The following is a 19,115-nucleotide window of genomic DNA, read 5'->3' as shown; positions in this document are numbered from 1 at the left end:
ACTGAGGAATTTCTACTCCTGCGTCATCGAGAGCGACCTGACAGGGAACATCCCTGCCTGGCACGGAAACAGCAGCGAACAGGACCGCAAGGCCCTGCAGAGAAAAAAGTCTAGGAGAGTCAATAAACATCCAAAGCACCTGGGTATCAGCCTTTTCTCCCTGTTGAGGTCGGGTAGGAAAGTCAAAGTTCCTCAACCATAGCTCAATTTATGTTAATTTAAGTAGTAGGCTATAATTATGTCAATATTATGAAATGTGTTCATGCAATTGAATGTATGTATTTGCTATATATGTTAAATACAATGTTAAAATAAATTATCTTCACTTGTGTAACATAAGTGCTCACTGGTGTAAAGGGAGAAGAAGGACGTGAGACATCTCCTTAAAATTGTGGGTAGTTGATTTCAGTTGACCTTCCTACATCCTCCTTTGCTTGCGTTTGCATTCTTGCTGCATTTTACTCTTTTTTTCTTCTTTTTTTCCTTTCCACTATCTTTATACGCAATATATATTTTTATTCTTTTTATTTCTTCTTTTTTTTTCTATTCTTATTCTTTCTCTTTTTGTTGTTGATGTGCGTAACCCTTGGTAATTCATATTACTCTTAACTGCCTGCTACCTGGGGGTGGGACGGGTGGGAAGGTGGGAGGGATTTTGTTCAAATCTACTCGACCGTTGATCGCTGCATAAACTGTTTTGTTCATGACTGAAAATGAAAAAAATAAACCATCAAATACTATATTAAATAAAAACCATTCAATATATCTTTTTCAATAACTTGGATACTTGTTGACATGTGAGCGAACAGTTAAGAAAGCCACAGACCTATACAGACTGGTTAAGAAGGCCAGCTCTATCCTGGGATGCCCTCTTCCATCTAGTAGAGGTGGTGGGAGAAAGGAGGATGATGGCCAGCTATCATCCCTGATGGAGAACACGTCCAACCCCATGCAGGACACTCTGACGGGACTGAGCAGCTCCTTCAGTGACAGGATGCTTCACCCCTGGTGTGAAGGAGAGAGACGCAGGTCCTTCCTCCCTGCTGCTGTCAGACTTTACAGTCAACTCACTCAAATGCAATATGAATGTTTTCTTAAAGTGTGCAATATCAATATTTCCTCTGTGCAAACTTATCATATTTTGCTTTCACTGTGTGCTACTTTATAATTAATATACAGTACAGGCCAAAAGTTTGGACACACCTTCTCATTCAATGTGTTTTTTTATTTATTTTCATGACTATTTACATTGTAGATTCTCACTGAAGGCATCAAAACTATGAATGAACACATGGAATTATGTACTTAACAAAAAATTATGAAATAACTGAAAACATGTCTTATATTTTAGATTCTTCAAAGTAGCCACCCTTTGCTTTTTTTTATTAATAAGGGAAAAACTTCCACTAATTAACCCTGACAAAGCACACCTATGAAGTGAAAACCATTTCAGGTGTCTACCTCATGAAGCTCATTGAGAGAACACCAAGGGTTTGCAGAGTTATCAAAAAAAGCAAAGGGTGGCTACTTTGAAGAATCTAAAATAAAAATAACTATTCCCCTTCCTGTTAAGTACATAATTCCATATGTTTTCATTCATAGTTTTGATGCCTTCAGTGAGAATCTACAATATAAAAAGTCATGAAAATAAAGGAACACATTGAATTAGAAGGTGTGTCCAAACTTTTGGCCTGTACTGTATGTATTACTATATTATCTTATCTTTTTTTAAACTGATGTCTGTTATTGAACGACCCCCTTTGCTGATATTGCAAATTTCCTCACTGTGGGATTCATAAAAGACTTTTATTTTTTTTACTTTATAAAGCAGTGGTTCTCAACCTTTTTTGTGCCAGCGCCCCCCTATCCATTATCCAGGTCCCTAACGCCCCCCATCAAATATTATGTAGGCTAATTGCCCCGAATATTAATGATTACACCCTACTATAGGCCAATTATTGTTACTATTGTTATCAAAAATAATCAAAAAATCAAATCATTGAATGACAAACAACACATTCCCAGTTCCCCAGGTATCAAAAAAGCCATGTGAATATAATGTATATATATTTACAGGTTTTTAAAAAGAATGCAACCATTTGACATTCAAATTAAATAATAGCAGCCAATCAGAACGACTAGATATGTAACATTCAAACTATAATTAGGTCTTATCAAAAGGCCTGCTGCATGGTGTGAACCTCAGCACCTTTAGAAGATGACTATATTAATATATATTATTATATATATTTGAATGTCCTTTTTTGTTTGTGAAGTGACCTTGGGTGTCATGAAATGGCTTTAAATAAAATGTATTATTATGCTTATTATTATTACAAACACTAACAGTAGCCAATCAGAAACAGCTAGCAATTTAACATCAAATCTATTTTTCATTCAAATCTAAAATTGAATTGTTCCAACGGAAAACAAGCTGGCACTTATCAAGGGGTAAAAGCAGAAGGATCACACACACACACACACACACACACACACACACACACACACACACACACACACACACACACACACACACACACACACACACACACACACACACACACACACACACAAAACTAGCTTACATCCATACTGTGCAAACCAAGTATTTTGGTGATGACAAACGACTTGAAGAACGACACCTACTGCCGAATGGAAATAGGTTTACAACCTTTGAAAGTTAGTGAGAGCCGTTTTTTAATGCTTAGAATAGTCTAGGCTAGAAGAGTCTAGGTTAGAAGAGTCTAGGTTTGCTATCGCCTGTCTTGCGAGTAAATAGCAGAAAAAAATGTTTGGAGAAACGCAACCCCACATCGCGCTGTTTTTTGTGGAGGTGTGAGAATCCCGTACAGTGACATCACTGCCTCTATCGCTTCATTAAGAAAGTTTTAAAACCCCAAACACAAGCTCTGAACTGGCCGGGGGCCTGTTTCACAAAACCAGGATAAGGGATTAAGCCGGGATTTCCCAGTTATCCTGGCTCAATTTAGCCTTGACTCGGTTTTTCACAAGCGGAGGCACATAAATCACCATGGAGATTTATTCTGTGCAGCTAGCCTGCTCTGACGACCAGGCTAACAGCCAGGATTTATTTAATCCTGGAACCTTTTCTGTTCACCCAGCACTGGTTTTACCCTATTGTTATTATCAGCCTGGATTAAAATACAGCATATTGCTGTTCAGTTATTAGTTAAAATTGTGACCATTATTTTTTATAATTATTCATGTGACAGTCATTGTTACTGTTATATTGCTGTATGAAGACTGATGTTCATATTGTTGTTAGAAGTTTGATGAATATATTATGGCAGTTTTTGAGATGATTAGAAAAGGCTGATACAATTTCAAATGTGTTTCAAATGAAGTCTGTTACTAAGGGCAATATATACAATGCTGTACATTTCTATAGTTGACCAATGCACCTTGAATTATTTTAGTTGAGAATTTATTTTTTTATTATTCTTTAACAATAAGGATCGTGTTTATTCCTCTTTCATGTGCATTGTATTTGGAATTCTTAGCACACAATTTGTGTTGTCCAGTAAACTGGGACTATAATTTGGGAGGATTGAACAATTTTAAGAACATATTCTTATTGTACAATCCTCCCAAATTATAGTCTTAGTTCACTGGACCAGTAACTATCTAGTGATGTAGGCTACTGTACATTCATATAACAACAGGTAGAGGACAACTCAATGGTTTTGAACTTTTTGCTGGGGGAAATAACTGATGAATATACTCTGTTCCATTCATGTTTACAGTGTGCATGGAATTTATCACTCAATTATCTTTATAGTTTCTAGATTTTAGTCCAATTTCTTAAGTGTCTTTATTTTCTATGTCCATACAGTATTAGAGGGGAGCAAGGCATATAATATGTAGAGAAAGAAACTCGTCCTCTATAAAAATAAAAAAACGCGAGAAAAAGCGTGGCGATAATAGCGGACCGACTGAATGCTAGTCTAAAAATATCCATTTATGAACTACTGCTCTTAACTGAAACCATTCAATGAGTCACTGTCATTTGCAAAAACGAACAGTTGTATGCTACACTTTGCATTAAAAGCGAGCAGTGGAAGTTAATATGACTTAGGAAATTTATATTTTAGCCCATGAGAGAGAGAAAAAGAGAAAAAAAAAAAGAAAAAAAGAAAAAAAGAGGAACAGAGTGAAAGAGATATTTACGCATCATATTTTAGCGTTGTAGAAAATAGATCTTGATGGTAAATTTCAAGGCAAAGAGTACAACTGTTAATTTGTGAAAATGATATAGCCTAATCCTTGAATGGTATGATTATGACGGTTTCAATTCAGAGCAGTGGTTAGTTATGTTTAGGCTGCTTACGCATTCAGTCGGTCCGTGATCGTCTGCTGCGCTTTTTCTCGCTGTTTCATTACAGCGGCCGTGTTTCTTTTCTTTTTATACAAATCATGTGTTTCACGTCATCATACTTCCACAAGAAGCTGCTGCTCACTCTGTATAAAGTATGTACAATACGTATTCTCCATTTTGGCATCAGTAAATCTGTGATCGACCTTGCGGTCTTTTGAGGAAAGCCGTGGACGCGCATCTATCTGAATTACTTCAGCCTGGCTCGACCTAGTCGCTCCTCCTCAGCCTGGCTTGGCCTTCGTGAAACGCACCAAGCCAGGATGCACAGATTAGACTAGGTCAAGCCTCGCTTTATCAGTTATCCTGGATTTAGATATTCTTCTTTTGTGAAACAGGCCCCGGGAGTTTGGGGAACAGCTGACTGTTTGCCAAACAACAACGCACAGTCGATATCTCTTGCATGTCTCTTTTCTTTCTCTGTTTCTCCGTGAAATGAAGCTGCATTCAGGTACACTAGAAAATGTTGTGTTCTATAAACCATCTGACGAAAAACTGTTACTGTGAAATATAAAGTCTACTTGTGCTACATTGGGGGTTAAAGAATACAACAGGATGTCGCGGCGATTGCTTTTTTTTAATTTATTATCTGAACACAGCTTCACGTAGTAGCTACAGAGCTCATTTAAGATGATGCTCTTACGTCCCGTTTCCATGAAGGCAGCACAGAGCTGCGCCAAATAAAGCTGACAGAAGCACAGAAGAGTTAGGATACCCGTCTCGTCCAGTTGCAGTGCTGTAAACTGGCAGCTTTTAATGTTGCAGACCACGGATTTTTTTAATAGTTTAAGTGTAAACATGTATTGTTATTGTGAATCTTTGGTTTAAACCAGCTTTTAAACAAACGCTCCCCAAGGGCACCTCAACGCCCCCCTTTCCAAAATATTGCTTCCAACGCCCCCCATCATCTTCTGAACGCCCCCTGGGGGGCGGTACCGCCCCCGTTGAGAAACACTGTTATAAAGGATCATTTAAATCCAGTACACATTAAAATACACTCATGCTGCCATCTACTGGTGAGAGGGTGAACACTAAATATCAGCTAACAGTACTATGCATCTATTTTATGCAGTATGCACACACAATCATTACTTAGGTTAAACTATATTACAAACTGTATTGTACTAATGTACTCATTAATAATAATAAAAAACGTATTCTGTGGATAAATGCACAATATTAAACCGTATGTAGCCTTATCAACTACTGTTGCTAAAATAGCCTACTTCCATCAGTCAATATCTATCTATCTATCTATCTATCTATCTATCTATCTATCTATCTATCTATCTATCTATCTATCTATCTATCTATCTAAAGAAACTGGTGGAAACACAGACAATCATAATTAATCACAGCTGCAAATGTGACTCATATTCAGCTGATGTTGCTAATTAGTTGTACAGCTGCTACAGGTGTGTCAGCTATTTTCTTTTAAAAAGGTCTGATCACTTTTATTCACGAATTTTCACAACAATCACAAAAACTGCAAACATGTTTTACATTTTGGCTATAGAGACGAAACACGTTTTTGTACCACTCTGCAAACATGTTTATATATCTATGTCACACAAAGACCACTACTTATCCCGGTGTGGCCTGGTATATAAAACGTGCTCACCTTTTGTCTTTTTAAAATCAGTCCGCTCCCAACCAAATATTGTCGCTTTTATTTGTCTTTAAATTAGCTTTTTTCAAACTTCATGACATCTGTACGGAGGGTAAATTTTTATATAACTCACCCGACACAAGATACGGTATTTTGGTACGAAAACCTGCATTTTTAACTTGATCAAGTGCCCTGTATCATAAATAGCCTACATGTCTGGGATTGACAAACCAACCCGTTTTAAAATCGGCGACAAATGATTATTTTAATTGTGGACAGACATTCTGCTTCTATAGACATACATGCATTAGGAGAACAAACTACAAAATATGTTTTACAGTCTAGGAGGCACAGCTACTCCGTCCAAATATGGCGACCGCGTACACGTATCGCTCATAGGTATCGCTCCAATGAACAGCACCGGCCAATGCGGTATCCACATCCGACCCCGCTCCCTCGGACTGCTCTGTGATACAAAACCAGCATCCCTGTGCAGTACTGCGCCATCGCCAGTGACGTTAGGTTAGCCCGGTGGTTAGAAGCTAGTAGCCCGCTGCTCAGGGCATTTAGTACCCCTGAATCGCTTGTGCTAAAAAAAAAGAAGGACGATCTAAAGTAACGTATTTGACCGATTTTACCGAAAGCAAGACATTTTACTCGTAAAGGTCGCGGTGAGTATTTTGTTCCCAGACATTTTTCATTTTTCCTTCCTTTTTCTTTTCCTTTTTGGGATTTTTTTATTTTTTTTTTCGACGATGCTTTTTCTATTTTGCGAGTGGACAGAACATAATGTGCTAAGCTAACTCTCTCGGAGACGCTCATCAGCCCACGAAAAGACGAACGCTGCTGTTCGTGGTTTCTAGAAACACGACGCTTCGGATGCATCTTAGCTGCAGCTTCGTCCATTTTGTGTAGCTTTGTTTTTGTAGGGTTTATTGTGAAGACTCTTCCTTGCTGGGACTGATTTTGTTTTTTTGGCATGCTTCTCTGCCAGCCCCACAGCTAAGTTAGCGCTAGCTAACAGCGTCAGATGCTCCCTTGGTTTTATAGTCGCAGCTTCACCCTGATCCGTGGTTGATTACAGATTATCGACTTGAGATTGATCAGAATTTTGCAGGTTCTGTTTTTTTTGCAAGCAGAGGATCTGAGCTGGTTGCTATATTTTTAATGCTTTTCGATTGGTGGTTGGCTAACGTTAGCCATGCTAGCCAGCTTTGAGCCCCCCGAGGCTAGCACAGGGCCTGTGTTTCACATTAAAGCCTGGTGGGGGCGCTGTCGGTGTCCAGGCGGGTGTGTTGTGGATGGATTTGGTAATTTTTGATAATCCCCAGATTTTGCTTTTCTGGCTCAGTTTTTTTTTTTTTGTGTGTAGTAGCTACATTTTTGTTCCCTTTTTTTGTGCCTCCCTTGATGAAGTGTTTTTTTTTTTTTGGGGGGGGGGGTTCTTCTGATTTTGGAAGTTTTGGACTGCCGTGGGCTCAGTTTAACGTTACAAATACACATTTTAATAATTAAACGTTTATTGATCTGAATTGAGTATTATGGCTGTTTGTGTATCAAAATCAACGCACGCCTTCACATTCACTCCTAGGCCGCAGCGCAAGTACACCCATAAGCCTCATGTGGTACATTCATTAGAGACAAGCCGATGAATAAAACATTATTTAGCCTACATTAAAAAAAACATGAAAACAAAAATACTAATTCAAAAAACATGGTGGTCCTTATGTGGTATTTAGGTCCTGTAAGATCTTACATAAAGTTATTCTTCAGCTCATCTATCACCTGAAAGTCTGTCTAAATGACTTCTACTTTGTCAACTTGACAATTTTTTATTGTGTTAATAATAACCGATGATACTTCATACATTAGAAGTTTATTATAATTAAACTGATATTCCTTCTCATGACTGAGTGACATAAATGGGACAACCCATGTTTAGACTATAAATTGGCCAAACTACATACACATGTTATTAGGTTGCTTATCTTCATATCTGTCAAGTCAACACAGTTGATTATTATTTGACACCTAGTGTTTTGTCTAAACGTGAAAATGCCTTTTGATAAGTTCCCATGAGTTGTCGGTTTAAAATTTAACCGACGGCATTAAGGTTTTTAAGGTATATTTATAGCAAGTTGATCCTCTGCTGACATCACTGTAAAATGGCTTCACCTCCACTGCTTATATAGTACAAACTCCTTTACAACAGTGTTTAATAAAGGCTGAACAAACCGCATATGTGGAGCAACTAGGGCCTACCCAGTCCACTTTTCTGTACAGTTAATAAGAATGCAATGGTTTTGTCAGGTTTAGATTTGTTTCTGTAAAACTTGGATGTGTAATGTGTGTGTGTGTGTGAGACGTGTACTTCTCTCAGCTTGTGTTTTATTAGCATTAGATATCACACTCAAACATGCATTCTGGTTCGGGTTGTAGTCCACAAAGTGGCTGGTTGTAATGGGATTTTCTTGGAGACCCTTGGTTTAATATATTTAGTGTTTTTTTTTTTAATTTTTTTTATTACTTTTTTTTTTTTTAGTATTACTGTGTTTGCCTCATCACTAAACTCCTGTACACACTCCAACCAGGTAAGACTTGGTGCAAGGTAACACTGCTGAGCTTGACTGAGGTGTGTTTTCTGTCACCTCAGTATAAATCGCGAGGGGCGAAGGTTCGAGACACCAGCCCAAACTGAACCCAGCCCACAGTGTCAAACATCAGACAGACGACAGCCCTGCACACAGACGCTATGGAGTGAGTGATGAATGTCCGACCCCCCCCGCCCCTCTGTCAGCCAGGGGCGGACGGTTTCTGTTGATGCCACTACTGTTTTCATGTTTGCTCACTTCCCGTCTCCAAATTCACACAAGGCTCTGGGCTTCACCGAGTACTCGCATACTCTCTTGTGTCTATTAGAATAATGTTGAATAGAAATACACCTGGGTTTGTTTGGTTTCTGTTCACACTGGGATACACACATCCTTTTGTTCTGTGTGAAATACAGTTTATTGATAAAATAGAGCACGATATCAGATTATCAAAATATCTTGGTGTAGCGAACATATTAGGGCTGCTCAATTATGGGGGGGGGGGGAATATAATCACAATTATTTTGGTCAATATTGCAATCAAGATAATTGAACACAATTACTCTTGACTTCTGGGAAGATGTTGCAATTGTTGAACTTAAAAACAGTGGTAAAAGTAAAATAAATCTAAAGTATAAAAAAAAAACATACAACTGAACTTTGCCTTAATACTTTTCCTATTGAAACTATTTTTTCATTCAGAACACAAGAGAAAATAAGAGTTTACTTGCAGAACGTAATGAGCTAAATAATAGTTTTTCTCGATTATTCTGTTTTTGTGATCATTGGGAGCCGGAATCATAATCTTGATTAAATTTTGATCAATTGCACAGCCCTAAGACATAATGTAACATTTCCTGCTGAGTGAAACACACCGTACTTGTTTCTGCCTGCTTCACCATCCTATTCACCCGACTAATCCCCTAATTTAGTACTTGCTGTATGAAAGCACCAGCGGACTTGCCCAACATTTCAGCAAACAAATACTGTATCACCCACCTCTAAACCCCAAACTCTAAAAGAGTAGGCCTACCTCACAGCTTTGGAAAATTAGACTTCCCAGCACATGTCATTGGAAATATAATTTTGGCAAGCCCAAAGTCTTGTGACAAGCTCTGTAATAGGGGTGGGGAATTACCAGAGGCCACGTGATACAATATTATCACCATACTTTCCCCAAAGGAAAACTTTCTCAACATCAGTTTTATCTAAAAAGATCAATTTCTCAATAGAAAAAACACCTCAACTGCACCATCTAGTAAACTGAAAAAGAAGTTAAATTCTCACGTGCAATTTATATAATCGGAGATCGATACTTAGTGTCTGTGTATCGATAACGTATTGCCAAAGAAAATATCGGTATACTATGGTGTATCAACCCCACACCCTTATCACTCAGGCAGAGGTTGAGGATGGTTACCTTTTTAGTTGAACTAAGCGTCCTTACAAGCACACTTGGCCATTAATCACGGTCTTGGAACTCGTTGAAAAGGGTGTCAGACGTTTTCAGTTTTTAAAAAAACAAACCGCTGAGGAATGTGTCTTTATTCCTCAATGTACTCCATCCTCGTACACGTGAACATACTGGGGTTATTTGTGTTAAAGTTGTAATATAGGGGAATTTAGCAATTATGTCATCTCTTCTCAACACATGACTAACTATGGTTCTGTGTCGCCCGTATTGAGTCTTTGAAATGAGTTGTCAACGCTCACCTAGAAGTCCATGAATACGATGTCCAGTAGCATGAGTTATTCATTTAAATCAGGCTAATGTTTAACCACCTCTGCAGCTGAATACGTATATCCATAGTGATCCTATTAATTTTACAGGTTTAAATATAATACTGTGTGGTATGAAAAAATACTATTGTTGTCACTTAATGACAGCAGCTCTGCTGATACAGGGAATATGCTGATGTTAAAAGCTGTCTGGCCTTAAGGTTAGTAGTTACTTTATTTTTTGGTAAATGCAGCAATGCAGATTTTCTTTACAGGACTAAAATTCATAATTCAGTGAGTCTGCTCAGCATAGCATGTGTTTATAGTCAGTTTGTTCCAGTCCTTAAATGTGGATGCTTATTATGCTGGTTGGTTTGTGTGAGTATGTGGTGCCAATTGAGAAATTAAATGACTGGCTTATTTTTAGACTGTGAGGGAATTGGTGGCCATTGAACGAGAAGGGAATAATATTATGCAGCTACACTTTAAGCAAGTAGTCATTTCAAAGCCTTACATTTAGGACAGGCTTGGACAAAAAGGCTCCTCTATAATGTCCGGCGGTTTCCTCCTTTTGTCATTAGCACTTGTCTGTTTTGATTTAAATGTTTTTAATTTCCCAGGAAGGCCTGCTGAACATGTACGCACCACAGCTGGGGGTGTGAGGGTGTGTGTGTGTGGGGGGTCTCCAGTGTTTGACCCAGCGACAGCATAATGGTATAGTTCAGAGGGCTGCCAGTTGCTCGTCCTGCCACTAATTCTGGGACCTGTGTGTCTGTGTATCTTCCTGCTCAGTCGTTCACCCACCACCGCCAGCCTGATGGCCGCCAGCAACGTCACCAACAAGACGGACCCGCGCTCCCTTAACTCCCGGGTCTTCATCGGCAACCTCAACACCCTGCTGGTCACCAAGGGCGATGTCGAGGCCATCTTCTCCAAATATGGCAAGATCGTGGGCTGCTCCATCCACAAAGGCTACGCCTTCGTCCAGTTCGCCAACGAGCGGAACGCCCGATCTGCCGTCGACGGCGAGGACGGGAGGATGATTGTCGGACAAGTGCTTGGTAAGGATTCAGGGACACTTAAAGATTTTTTTTCATGACTGCACTTTAAATATAGTCCATACTGCCGACATTTCATTTCTGGAATTGTTCCGGTTCCGCCGGAAATTCCACCGGATGTCCCTCGTTTTTCGGCCGGATTGTCCGTCACCTTCCGCTTTCTTTGTGTTGGCGTTCTAAACTGCGGTGGATGTCTGAGGACTATGGTTAACTGCTCCTCAGATCTCTGCAGGGTAAATCCAGACAGCTAGCTAGACTATCTGTCCAATCTGAGTTTTCTGTCGCACGACTAAAACAACTTTTGAACGTACACACGTTCCACCAAAACAAATTCCTTCCCGAGGCTATTTTGCAGAGGCACCGTGGCTGCGTCCGCCGCCCAAGATCATTGTGATTGGTTTAACGAAATGCCAATAAACCAGAGCACGTTTTTGTGAGTGGACTAGCCAGACCCTCCTCCGCAACTCTGTGTCACACCAAGCTCTTTCATTACTAGTCAATCTTTCAAGGCTGCAGCTCTGAAATGTTTGCAGAATTTCTGGTGCCCCTTAACCCAAATTTACTTTTTGTTGCGACCTCCTGCGAGGTTAAAAAATACAGACAGGTTGTAAGAGAAAACAAAATTCTGCTTTGAATCATGTGTCTGATCTGATTTCTTTTATTTTTTTTACCACAAAAAAAACTTTACCTCGTAGATTCTTAAAATAGCATCTACTTCATCTTTGTCATGTGAAAACATGCAAATATTTTCACAAGCTCAACACAATTTTGGAGTCAAGGCAGACTTTTGATTGTACAAATATTCTACGCTTGGGTTGGACAAACATCCAGCAAAGAGTCAAATGAGATGCCGGCTCTTGTGAGAACAAGATGTTGCAGTGCTGGTAAAACTCCAAACGCGTTGTTAATCTTTCCAACAGCTTGGCTTTGTCTGGCAGCTAAGAGGGACTGGCTCTGCAGTCCTCAGCATCACTCTGTCATTGATCTGGGATCCTTTTTTTATTTTTTATTTTTTTCTCCCTTAGACATCAACCTGGCCGGAGAACCCAAACCACACAGGTCAAAAACAGGCAAACGCTCGGCTGGAGACATGTACAGGTCAGTCCCTTACGCTACAGCTGTTACACTTCTCAAGAATGCCACAGATGAAGGTGGCATGAAAAAAAGCTAACGTATCGTAAATAAGACTCTTAAAAAGCTCAGCTGACTTGAGAAAACCAACTTTGGTAAAGAATGAATGCTATCTCTTTCTCCATATTTCCTCACACGGACTCTTCTTCTTCCTGAACAGCAGTTCCTCGTTTGAACTCGACTACGACTTTCAGAGAGATTATTACGACCGGTGAGTAAAAGGGTTCCCTTTGTCTCTCAGTTTGAAGGGAACAAATGTGCATACAAATAAGTGTTTGAACGCTGAAAGTAACCTGTAATGCTACTTACTTTTACTTAGTCTGTAATAGGTGTCACGTTTATCAGATACAGTTTTTGCCTCTTTTTAATAAATCTGTTAATTCCCACCACAGATTACCAAAGTCTAGACCAGACTCTGTTCATTTAAAAAAAAAAAAAAAAAAAAATCTATATATATCGTTCTGTGTTTTTGATTTATTTAAAAAAAAAAAATGTTTGACTTCACTTTATTCAAGTAAGCACAACACTGGTTATGATAATTGAAATAAAGCACATACAAGTCTTAGGTTTCAGACATGTTTCAGAGGTAAGACAAGGAGAGAGAGAGAAAAATAAATAATTGGTTCTGTGTTTGATACCAGAATGTACTCGTACCCGTCCCGTGTGCCCGCTCCCCCTCCCCCCCCCTTGTCCCGGGCCGTGATCCCGTCCAAGCGGCCGCGGGTCAGCCTGAGCGGAGGAAGCAGCCGGCGAACCAAGAGCAGCTTCACCTCTTCCTCCAAGAGGACTTCCTCCTCCAGAACCAGTAAGATCATCCCGAGCTTTATCAACCCCTTTAGGGTCATTAGGGAGGGAAGGAGGGGGTGGAAAAAACTAACTGGGTGCTGCACAGTTGTCATTTTTAAAAAGTATTTTTTTATATTTCTAGGAAAAATTGCACATTTTCATCTCCTGTGAACACTTTCACTTTGACAGGATACAAGCTAGCATTAAACAATTTGCGTTAAATTATTTAGAAGCTACGCTAGAGACACGCACAATATGAAATTTTGATAATCGTTATTGGTAATCAATTATCAAACCGACTCAGGCATTAGCTGCTTTCAGTTTCTAGAATGTGGAAGTACTTCCTGCTTCTCTGGATTTTTTTTTTATGTCTAAAATAAAATGCAATTGATTAATTGTTAACCGACAGAAAACTAACCAGAAATTTTGATAATCGAGTAAATGTTTAGTCGGTTAGCTAGAAATTCTCTGTTTCTACATCGTCTCAATGTGAGGATTTGCTGCAGGACTCCTCGGTCATATCGCTGAGTTAAAGATCTCTGGTTGGACAAAACATGCATTTTGAAAACTTAAAAGATGATGAATCCCAAGTAGGTCAGACGATAATGAAATAAACATTAGTTGTCATCCTAGTTTGAATTTATTGGTCACAGCCCTTCGCACAAGCACACCATTTAAGTCGGGAATGGAGACAATTTATTTTCAAGCACTTTTGTCTCCATCATACTTGACTTGACCCTTGTGTTGTCTTCCCGTCGACCGCACAACTTTGCTTTTCTGTGTAAAAATGTCAACTCTTTTTACACTTTTGTTGCTTTTCCCGATGTTTTGGAAAAGTTTTGACATTTTTGTCACTTTTTCTGTTTTTTCCGGCGCTTTTTCTGACATTCTTTTATCAATTTTTTTCTTCCCCAAATGCTATAAAATTGACTAAAACACCCAAATTCAATGAAAGTATTGAGCTGATCATTTAATTTACTTGTGAAGAGCGTTGTACAGAACCAAACACGTTTTTTTATCGAAATATATCAGAAACCCAAATTTCTGATATAGAAACTTGAGGTCTTGCTAACACTTGTTCTTCCTGCTTTTTCGCTGCAGTGAAAGTGGACGAGCTGCAGGCCGTCAAGCGGGAGTTGACCCAAATCAAAAGCAAAGTGGACGACCTGCTGGATAGCCTGGAGCGCATGGAGAAGGACCACGGCAAGAAGTCAGGTAGGCAGGACCCGGTGTCTGACTACTCCTCTATCTATCACTCTATTTATTTATTTCTCTAGTTGCAAACAAAATGCACTAGTATTTGACCAGGCGGGTTGCACAGAGCTTGGATTTCTCTGACTCTGAATTCTGAATTTCCGGCAGAAGCTAAGAGTGTAAAAACGGAGCCGGGCGAGGTGACTTCACCTCCGCACCCAAGCAACAAGGATGACGGGTCAAAGAGAGAGAGGGAGAGCCAGGTGATCAACGACTCGGAGGACGACGACGACGATGGCGAGGATGAGGGAGACCTGCTGGAGGAGGAGGAAGAGGTGCCAATGCAATTTGTTTTTTGGGTGGGGGGGGGGGCTTTGCATCAAAGCTTCATTTCATCCAATTACTTCATGATTATGAAATGACAAAACGAGTCCTTTTAATGTGTCTCCTCGGCTCTGGGAAATTGCGATAGGCATTTTTATAAGCAATAGTTTAAACGATTTTACCAACTACTCTTAGCTGATTGCAGATATTTAGTATCAGTGTGTAGGATGGCCTAAAATCAGAAGAACATTTAGTACTTTTCTTCTAATTTCTAAGATTAAAGATGTAAATTTACGGAAAAAGAACTTGGATATTCTCTGAGATTAAAGTGGTACATTTGGAATTGGAAAGAATTACTTGCAGACAAATGTTCAGCACTTCAGCTTTTTATTTTAATTTAGAAACCCTGTCACATCCAGTCCAGCAGAGAGCGCCAACATTGTTTTTACACTCTCAGATGTCGTGCTCGGTATGTCTTTGTCACAATTCTTAAAAAAAACACAAGGAGTCTGTGTCAAGAGGTTTGTTTTACTATTGGCCGATATGTTACAGGATTGTTTTTTTTTATTTAAAGATATCAAAATCTGTATCCAACAGTCTGGCTATGTTAGGTTAATTAATTGATTAGGTGCAGCTTTAGACACACCAGTATATTTGTGTAATTCTAAAAGTAATCTCTTCTCAAACTTTGTTTAAAACTTTGACCTTTTGATGGAAAGCTGAGCATATTCCTGCCACGTTCGTGCCCGTGATGTTGGTGCCTGCATAATTGAAGTGCTCACGCTGGGGCTACTGAAAGCAAAGGCAGAACTGAGTACATTTTAATATCTGTTAATGTATCGCAAGTAATCGCGATGTTCATCAACGTAATCACATTTTTTTCCTCATATTGTGCAGCCCTAGTCCACTCTCAGGCTCTCACTATGCCCCACTGCTGCTGTTACACGCTCTTGAAGTTTCTCCCACTTCTTCACTAAATCGTCTGTCACCCATTCCACCCGCAGATGAAGAGTCAAGAGAGGGACGACGATATGGACGATGAGGAGGAGGAAGGCGAGCACGTGGAAGGTGACGACGATGGCGACAGCGTCAACGGCGAAGAGGTCTTGTAGGCACGGACCGCACCGGCCACGCATGCATCGTACACACAGCTTCCAGTAGGAACTCGGACTCCTGTTTTAACTCATGTTGTAGAGACATAAAAAGAAACACACACACACACACACACACACACACACACACACACACGCAAACATGCAAACATGCACACACGCACACACGCAGGCAGGCAGGCATGGTGCACACACACTGTTGTCCCATTGTCCCTAAAGCTGATTTGTGTTTATTTTGGCCTGTTGTCCAGTGTTGCTGTACCAGGGATAACTAGCTGTAGGTTTGGGTTTGTGTTTTTACTGCGTCGTTACTCGTCTTCATGGGACACGGAAACATGGACTGTCGATGATCTCAGAGACGACAGCTCAGCGGACATGTCTTAACGCGAGGACGAACACCCAGCTACGAAAGACCGTTTTTAGGTTCATTGTGTTTGTATTTCCTCTCATCCGTGAGTTTGTTCGACCTCGTGTGTCTGTATGTTAATGTCCGTTTTTTATACTATTCAGTTTCAGTTTAACTGTAAAGGAATAAATTGCAATAAAATATTAAAATGGAAAGTGCTTTTCTGTTTTTTTGTGCTCCCGACCCCGAAGGAATAAAGTGATGCACTATTTTATTTCCCCTGTAGTTAAAAAAAAAACAAACAACTTTTTCCATTTATTTTTTTTTTTCCAACAAAAGGAGCACTTCTTTCTGCATACGGATTTAACAGCAAAGCCATTGTGCGGGAAGTGATCGCACCATTGGCCAACAAAAACCTAAAGTCAATAACGCTGTTATTTTAACAGTTTAGTTTAACCTAAACGCACCTGTGCAAAGCGGTTCACCCTTTAAAATAGGGCCCATAGGCCGTATATAAAGCTAGATTGCAGCCCTAAAGTAATGGTTGGTTATGTGTACCATGACAGGAAGTGTAATTCACCATGTGGAGAAAAAGCTGTCTGTTTCCATCAAAGTATTTTTATGCGCATTTTGAAGTATCTCATTAGAAAATGTTTATGGAAACGGAAAAATTTGAAAAAACTTCCTCAAATTCGCTAAAAAAAGTTTCTACGCTCGCTTGTTTCGAAAAAGAGTTAATGTGCAAAATGGGAGATGGAAACAGCTTTGCCGAATAAGTTGTGACGTAGCGAATACGTAACTCACATGACTATTGTCCATCGGCTGGGGAAAGGATCGGGATATGGGTCCCATCCAGTGCCCCATACACTTGTGGACATCGATTATACACAGAACGGTTGTCTTGCTGACACCAAATGTCTCTGCCAAAACCCTGTATTCTGCACAGGTGCACAGTCTAGTTTATGCGCTCTAAGCCAGTTGATGGAAACGCTTCTAATTTGTATTTTGTTAATTTTTTGCGACATTTTAAAAGGTCACTTAAAATTCGCTTGACAATTAGATGGAAATGTGACCCTACAAACAAGGAAACCATAGTTTCAACTTTATTATTTTAGAACAGGTGGACCTTTTTTGCTGTGCCTTCAACAAATAGTTCACAGTCACAGATAATTTCACATGTCAATATTAAAACATAACCACACTGTTGGGTTGGGTTTCCTGTGAAGGGTGCTGGCTGTTTGTCCGTTGAGGTTTACTGCCAAGATGTTCTGTACACAGCTAAAACTCGTCAGACCAAAGTGTACAGTAAATATGCATTTGCTGAAACTGCTTGTTGTACCAGATGGGCAGCTTTTCGGTAGAAAAGTTTACCCAAGTGCAAACAGGAATTACAAAGATGTTTTCAATAGTCCCATGCAGACAAATTAAATAAGTCATTAAAACCACGAGGACGTTTTTACAAATGCCACATGAACAACTGGAGTTTCAGCTAAAGTACATCTCAGGTACAAACATTGTGCAAAAGATACTTAAAACATTTTTAAATAAGTCCCATGAAAAAAATGTATAAATAGCTTGACACTCGACAGTTCTCCACTCCTCTGCCTTCGTTGTATCAAACTGGGAACTCGATACTCCTTTCAGGCTCTCAGCATCACGGATAGTGTGAGGACACTCAGCAGGAGCAGCACGGCTGGTAGGGGAAGAGACAAAAGAGTGTTTATCACAAATGTTGGGTAATTAAAGCTCTTCCTCATGTTCTTTTTTTAATATTCTTTAATTACGTGGTGGATCAGTGCAGTGACCAAATTCAGTTTCTCTCTTCTGTATCCAGCCATCCAGATTTGCCGACGTTTTGAGATAGTCGTCTGTGATTTGTACCTCCACCGTTATGGATGAATGGTTTGTGGTGCATTGAAAAATGACACTAATGAAGCTCAACAGCTTCATATCTTTCCACAAAGTGTCCCTGCCACTCTGAATAATCCTCCAAACACGTTTTCATTGAAACTATTTCTTCAGTAGAAATTAGTTAGAATGAAAACTGTTCCCAGTGAGGTCTTTAGGTTATCAAGAGTAACAAGATACAGTGTTTCTGGATGGACATGTTGCTTTCTAAACGTTTGAACGGACCCTTTAGTTAGTTTAGCTTTAACCACTGTAAGACAGTTTACCTCATGTGGCTAGACCACCCCAAATATCATTTATTCTACATAATTGAATGTAATATAACTTTTATTCAATACTATAAATGTATTTAATTAATCATATTAATTCTAGGGTGAAAGCTAATAAACTTCTCTTTTACAGGTCTGTAATTTTCTTTAAGTTTATTTTAAAATTTCCTTGAAAAAAACTGTAATTTGGAGAAAACAATTATCTGACTTTATAAACAGTTTTTAATGCTCCATTTACACCAGAGAACATTTTTATCCATTCATTACTCATGTGTTGTTGGAGCTTTTGATCACACCACATCAAATTTCTTTACGACAGGAAGAACTCCGTCTGCGGGCGAAGATCATCTGATGCAACAGAAAGATCCAGAACGGCCACTAAATGTACCCTGAGGTGACAGTGGCTGTATCTCATCACTCTTATTTGAAAGCTCCTCAACTCCTCGGTCCTTGGCTGAACCGGAAGTTGTTCTGTCCCTCCCATAGACAGTATATAAACTGGACCAACAGATCCCGTTGCTCTGGACGGAGACTGTCAGTACCCGATCCGTTCCACCTGCACAATCCGTTCTGCGCATGTGCAAGATCACACGTATGCCATGACGTAGGCGCAGATGATAATGCTGCGTTCATTCCACCACCACCTTGGAATAACGGCACCGCTTCCACCTGCAC

At 39.7% G+C, this 19,115-nt stretch overlaps 2 protein-coding genes across 4 annotated transcripts in view; one reads left to right on the top strand and one right to left on the bottom strand.

Annotated features, from left to right (window-relative positions):
- The first annotated feature begins 6,464 nt into the window (after positions 1–6,464).
- LOC120568453 (heterogeneous nuclear ribonucleoprotein C) lies at positions 6,465–16,478 on the top strand. Of its 3 annotated transcripts, none has more exons than XM_039816009.1 (9): positions 6,465–6,673; positions 8,656–8,759; positions 11,105–11,373; positions 12,396–12,468; positions 12,665–12,712; positions 13,143–13,306; positions 14,389–14,502; positions 14,650–14,816; positions 15,810–16,478. In XM_039816009.1, exons 2-9 carry the CDS (start codon positions 8,755–8,757, stop codon positions 15,915–15,917), a joined length of 948 nt encoding a protein of 315 aa, XP_039671943.1. In that variant the 5' UTR covers positions 6,465–6,673; positions 8,656–8,754; the 3' UTR covers positions 15,918–16,478. The 3 variants fall into 3 exon arrangements, with proteins under 3 accessions (XP_039671943.1, XP_039671941.1, XP_039671942.1); XM_039816007.1 differs by having other exon boundaries at positions 6,472–6,673; positions 12,662–12,712; XM_039816008.1 differs by having other exon boundaries at positions 6,481–6,673; positions 12,662–12,712; positions 14,653–14,816.
- Positions 16,479–17,345: 867 nt separating this feature from the next.
- Positions 17,346–19,115, bottom strand: part of LOC120568455 (putative ferric-chelate reductase 1) — a 53,809-nt gene continuing 52,039 nt past the window's right edge. Inside the window, exon 7 of the mRNA XM_039816011.1 lies at positions 17,346–17,956. Coding sequence (XP_039671945.1) covers positions 17,904–17,956 — 53 coding nt within the window. The 3' untranslated portion in view covers positions 17,346–17,903. The remainder of the gene's footprint in view (positions 17,957–19,115) is intronic.

The sequence above is a fragment of the Perca fluviatilis genome, chromosome 11, assembly GCF_010015445.1.
Source record: "Perca fluviatilis chromosome 11, GENO_Pfluv_1.0, whole genome shotgun sequence".
In the NCBI taxonomy this organism is placed as follows: domain Eukaryota; kingdom Metazoa; phylum Chordata; class Actinopteri; order Perciformes; family Percidae; genus Perca; species Perca fluviatilis.
This window is presented reverse-complemented; position numbering and strand designations above follow the sequence as displayed.